This window comes from Vitis vinifera, chromosome 3 (assembly GCF_030704535.1).
Source record: "Vitis vinifera cultivar Pinot Noir 40024 chromosome 3, ASM3070453v1".
Classification (NCBI taxonomy): domain Eukaryota; kingdom Viridiplantae; phylum Streptophyta; class Magnoliopsida; order Vitales; family Vitaceae; genus Vitis; species Vitis vinifera.
In genome coordinates, this window is record NC_081807.1 from 5724340 (window position 1) to 5730339 (window position 6000).

At 35.9% G+C, this 6000-nt stretch overlaps 1 protein-coding gene across 1 annotated transcript; it reads left to right on the forward strand.

The window, feature by feature from the left end:
* The first annotated feature begins 436 nt into the window (after positions 1–436).
* LOC100250286 (40S ribosomal protein S16-like) lies at positions 437–1170 on the forward strand. Its single transcript, XM_002285065.4, has one exon. The coding sequence runs from the start codon at positions 569–571 to the stop codon at positions 1001–1003; it is 435 nt and encodes a 144-aa protein (XP_002285101.1). The 5' UTR covers positions 437–568; the 3' UTR covers positions 1004–1170.
* Positions 1171–6000: the final 4830 nt, after the last annotated feature.

A 6000-nucleotide genomic window follows, 5' to 3' on the forward strand; every position in this document is an offset into this window, starting at 1 on the left:
AAAATCTAATTTATATTTAGGGATTTTAAATACGAAAAGACTTTTTTACCCTTATTAAATTAATTTAATTAATTAATAATTTCTAAATTATGATTTTACCCTTAAATTGGGTTTGAGGCATTACACAAATCAACTCATTTTGTTAGAAATTTCTCGTTCAAATATGGTTTTTAGCTTAAATGATTAGAAATTTTTCTCAAGATTCAGATTGTTGGGCCTAGCCCAGGAGTTTGAGTTGAAAATAAAAATGATTATCCCAGCCCTACCAACGCTGCGCTTGGAATCGGGTTGGGTTGGGCCAGCCGGGGAAGCTGGAGAGGTGGAGGAAGATGCGATCCTCTACCCAATAAATAATCGCCTGTCCAAGGTTCGGACGGCTTTCCAGGCCCAAAAGGCCCAAACAAATTTTAGTCGTAACCTCCTTGAGTGGCAGAGTTGTAGTTAAGGTTTGCATCAAGGCCATTTGCTCTGCCCTCCAAAACCCTAACACGCCCAATAAATAGTCCCATCCCTCTCTTCACTCCAAAATCTCTAGGGTTAGGGTTAGGGTTAGGACTTGCTTGCGATAATGGCATCTCCTGTGGAATCAGTCCAGTGCTTTGGGCGGAAGAAGACCGCCGTGGCTGTCACCTACTGTAAGCGCGGCCGAGGCCTCATCAAGATCAACGGCTGCCCAATCGAGCTGGTGGAGCCCGAGATCCTCCGCTACAAGGCGGTGGAGCCCATCCTCCTTCTCGGTCGCCACCGTTTCGCCGGCGTTGACATGCGCATCCGCGTGAAAGGTGGTGGTCACACCTCCCAGATTTACGCAATCCGCCAAAGCATTGCCAAAGCCCTCGTTGCCTTCTATCAGAAGTACGTCGATGAGCAATCCAAGAAGGAGATCAAGGACATCCTCGTTCGCTACGATCGTACCCTGCTTGTCGCTGATCCTAGGCGCTGCGAGCCAAAGAAGTTCGGTGGTCGTGGTGCTCGTGCAAGGTTCCAGAAATCGTATCGTTAGGACGAAACCCAAGAGGTTCTGCGCTTCGTTTTTTGTTGTGTATCGAATTTATCTGATCCTGAAGAACGTTGTCGTTTTAGGGTTTTTTGGATGCTTTATGATTACTCGAGTTCCTAGATATTTCGAAGTTTGGATTTAATGTTTACATGTCAGATTTTTATGCTGAATCGTGCTTATACATGGGTGTCGAACTCTGTGGAGTTTTGAGGTTCTTCTTTATGCTAATTCCTAAATGCTTAAAATTTGTCGTAGTTATAAATAAGGGTGTATTGTGGTTGATTGCAGTACATTTTTCTTAGTGGGTTTCGTAAATGGTTCATGTTGTGGAATTTTGGTAGAGCCCCTCCTTTTGGAGTATGATATTTAGGTTATTTCTGTTGCTTCAAAATCTTAAGTTAGAGCTGAACATTAGAAGTAGCTGCTTTATGTATTCATGAAGGAACTGGTTCTATATAGTATGCCATCTCCATTTTGTTGGTTTCTTCTGGTTCATAATTTAATATAGAGTTAGGATGTTAGTTGTAGCTGTTTGGAAACACTTGTATAAATGATGCAAATGGTTACATTTGCGATGTTGTCATGGTAAATATGAATATCATCATTGTGCTAATTGTCTGAAGCTTGAGACGTGGGATTGTTTGTGTGGACTAAATTTTTATCTGAGAGTTATCCTTTGAGGGGCTTATGTTTTCATTGCTGCAATTGTGAGGTTTCTTTTAGTGAGTTGATTTTGTTGATTAAACTGAGAATCTTGAAATCTAGACTCATTTGTGCTGTGAAATCTAGAACCTACAGGTATGGCATTCTTGAGCTCTGGATTTGGGTTTTGATTTGGTCTTAGTATTGTTAATTTCCAATTCAGGAGCAGTGTGTGCTTTGCTATGAGCATAGCAATCTAGGAAGTGTGCAAGTCTAGTAGAACACTGATTCCTACTTCTCAACCTGTTCGAATGGCAACATTAAAGAGTTCAATTATTAGAAAACAGGGTCCTTATCTATCTTTTTGATAGGTAAATAAGATCAGTATTAAAAGAGAGTATACGCAATGTATATAAAGAAATCTGGGAAGGATTATCTCAATGCCCCTTTAGCGACATTTCTAAAACATTGCCAGTAGCTATAGGAGCTTGTCCAGTAAGATAATTTTTTAATGGACATCTGTTATTTCCTTGGAATCATTTTCCATCATCACTTGTTATGATCATCTTTTGGAATGTCAGTGACTTAAGAAAAATTAATGGTTCCCACCCTGGCTTATGGTGTCCCTTTTAGCAGTATGTTGAAGGAGTGTTGATTCGAAAGGCTTTTACTGTGTTGTAGGTTTTTATTGGAGTACTTAATGTGTGTGATGAGGTTCCTGGTTGTCTTCTTGGGAGCTTACTCTCCCACCTCACAAGGTTTGCTGTAATTTGTTCTTGATGACTTGATTATGCTTCTGGCCAGGAGCATCCAAAATGTCAGCCTTTCAAACTTTATGGGGAGAGTTCAAATGAGCTTACAGATGACCCATGACCATAGCTAGCTTTTCTACGGTAACTGTTTTTTAAAACAGTTCTGAAGAAAATAATTCTTGAAAATAATTTTTAAGAATAATTTTTGAAAATTGTTTTATGATACTTTATAGAACAAAAGTTTGTTTTAGAACTTCACTTGTTTTTTACTTATTTTTAAATATATTATAAAAATAATTTTTATATCTGATATTTTATTTTTATTGAAAATGCCTTGTTTTTTGTCCTTTAAAAGGGTTTTTGATTGTTAAATATATATTAGGGGGCGGTGGGCTGCTGCTGTGTCTGTCTAGAAGTGCTTTTGGTGAAATTGGTTTTTGGTAGAATCGTCCATCAAGGGGTTTTATAAAAGTGTTTTCTAAATTTGGTCAATAATATAGTTTTTTTTTTTTTAATACTTTTTATATTAGAAATGATTTTTAAAAGTATTGTTCGGAGTCTTGAAATGATAGCATTAGGACATACACCGCAGTGCGTATGATTCATTTGTTTGCCGGATGGAGAGGGTGAGGGCAACCTGGAACCTTTCGATTGTTGGAATGCGTTGGGTGATTCCCGTTTCGTGGAATTGGCTTTTGTAACCGAGATGTTGAAGCGGAATCTATAAATCTTAGCTATGGGACGTATGAGCCATGTGAAGTTGGATGCTTTTAGGGGAACTCTGCAGATGTTTTATTTGGAGACGATGAAAGTGCTGCAAAAGGATGAGTGTAGAATATTTTAGATATTATCGTGAACGCATAATAAATTTAGTGGGTTTGTGGCTCTGTCCTTCGGATCAAGATTCAAGACACTTAAATCACGCCGAAAGTTTCCAGCGGGGCAAACATCAATCCATCAATGTTGACGCATGTCAATTTTTGGTTGGGTCAACTCCACCCGGCGTATACTACAAGATAGGATAAAAGTGGTGATATGTATTATTCATTTTTTAATCCTTTTTATATGCAATATCTTAATCTCGTTTTAAGATAGGAGATATGTATATCTTATATATCATAGTTTTTTTGTTTTTTTATCTTTTTATATTTTTATATACCCATTTTATAAAATGATTTTTTATTATTAAATAAATTTATGATTAAAAAAAGAAAATTTTAAAAATATTTGTAAGATAATATTAATATATGACATATAAATTATTTTTATATATTAAATAATATAATATAATTTTTTATTTGTATTATTTAAATATTTTAATTATAAATATTATTAAAAATATGATAAATTTCATTTTTTTAAATAGAAAATATTATAATATAATATAGTTTTTATTTTAAACATTAATATATATATATATATATATATATATATATATATATATTTCAAATTATTTTTTATTCATTTCACAAATTAAATATAATATAACATAATGGTAATATTATTTTGTTAACTAAAACGCAGCTTAAATCCATTTGAGATCACCTAATCTCTAATTGTCACTTATTTCTACTTTAAGAGATGTAAGGGATTATTTAATTGGGCCTTTTTTTTCTTAAGCCCTAATATGGGTTGGACTATTTTAAAAAAAAAAAAAAAAAATTGTTGGGTCAAAACCCCAATATGGGTTAGGCTTTTATTTAAAAAAAAAAATTGTTGGGTCAAAATGCAACATTTTGGGTTGTAAATGTTTTAAAGAGAAAGAGGTCAAAACGACTTAAAGAGAAAGGGGCCAAAACGATGTTGTTTTGACCCATTTTCCTTTAAAATATGCTACAACTCAAAACACTACATTTTGACCCAATTAAAAAAAAAAAAAAAAGGCCTAGATTAGGGCTTTCTGCTCCTCTACAACTCGTTCATGGTTTGTGAAGGGGGAGAAAGGAAAAGAAACAACGTACCTTTTTTAGGCTTTACGTTTGGTCGAAGGTGAGCACCTTGTGCGCCTAAGTTGCGTCTCCTTCAACAAGTGTCACCTGGAGTAAGGCAAGGTGTTGACAATTTGCGTCACGCCTAAAATGTGCCTTCACAACTATGCATAAAGGTATAAGAAGTTTTAACATGGTTCAACTAAGCATGCTTACATCCATGAAGATTCACAAATGAGAGAAAAACATTTCATTATACATAAAAAAAATCATTCAACTGTATTATAAAGAATATTATAAATGACAGAATGCAGATATAATTATTGAGTTCTCAAAACATCCCATGTTTCTTCACTGGGATATTTTCTCTTTCCTTGTATCTATAGTTTGAACCACGAGTTTTCTCGCCTATCAAGTATCTCTCATTTTTCCTCATATCTATCTTATATAGGCTTTATAAATTCATTTTCATCTCATAATATTTTCCCCTCATGACTTTGAATATTTATAAAGGTATTTCTAATAATTAAAATAAAAAGAAATATATTATTATTATGACTTATCACCTTAAGATGTATTTTATACAATATTTTTTATATAAACGAATCTATAACAATTAGAAATTTGAAACATTTTTCAACTATTTCCAATTCAATCAAATTTCATCAAGTTAATCTTTCATCTCTTTATGATACATAATTTTTGTGTCACATAATTATGAGAGAATAATCAATTTCACATTCAATTAAAATTCCTTTTATCATCCTCTTTTGCATTTTTTTCTTTTTTATTTTTCTAGGATTCTGAACTTGAAACTTCAATATAACAATTTTAGTTTAAGAATACAAAGATAAATAAACGAGGAGTTAACATGGTTTGACCAATCATATCTGTAGGGACCCCTCCCTCTGGGAAACACGTGGCACGCACCTCACAGTGGCACGTGGCACGTGTTACCAGCCGGATCATCATCATCCGGATTCCCCTAAGGATACGCATGACGATGGTTTTCCTATCCGGACCGCCTCAAGGAAAGACAAATGATGTTTCAACTTCTCCTATCCAAGGAAGAGCAAACGTCGCTAGCAAAGCACAGACATCCGGACAAACTTCATAATGCATCCGCTCCACAATATATCCGGGCAATTAGCATGTGTCACCCAGATATAGTCGTCCGGATTATCAATTAAAGTAAAACGAGTCTTACACGCTATCACGACAACCAGCCATGGCCCACGTCCCATCATCTGTAGAGTGAAAGGACGGGTCGAGGTGACAACAAGTCACTTCCCACGATCATTCTACATAATCACTTCCCACGATCTCTAGACAGCAGCATCACCTACCACGGTTTCTGACAGCCGCCAGTAGGGTGGCGATGACCATGCTGCCTCCGAATGTCATCATGAAAAACATAAAATATCTCCTCGCCATTAATGAGAGGAACAGGACCCCTGAGGCTGGATATATATGCCTTCGCGCGAAGAAGAAGGGGATCCCTGGTAACCTCCTAATACCTGGTAAAAGGCCAACTGATTTATATCTCTCTCTAACCATGACTGACAAAACCATCGGAGGGTGCGTCCGGACACCCTGTCCGGATGCCTTCTTGCAGGTATATCGACTGGATCAAGAACCTTTATGAGTTGGAATCACGCGTCCATCCATCTGACAACTA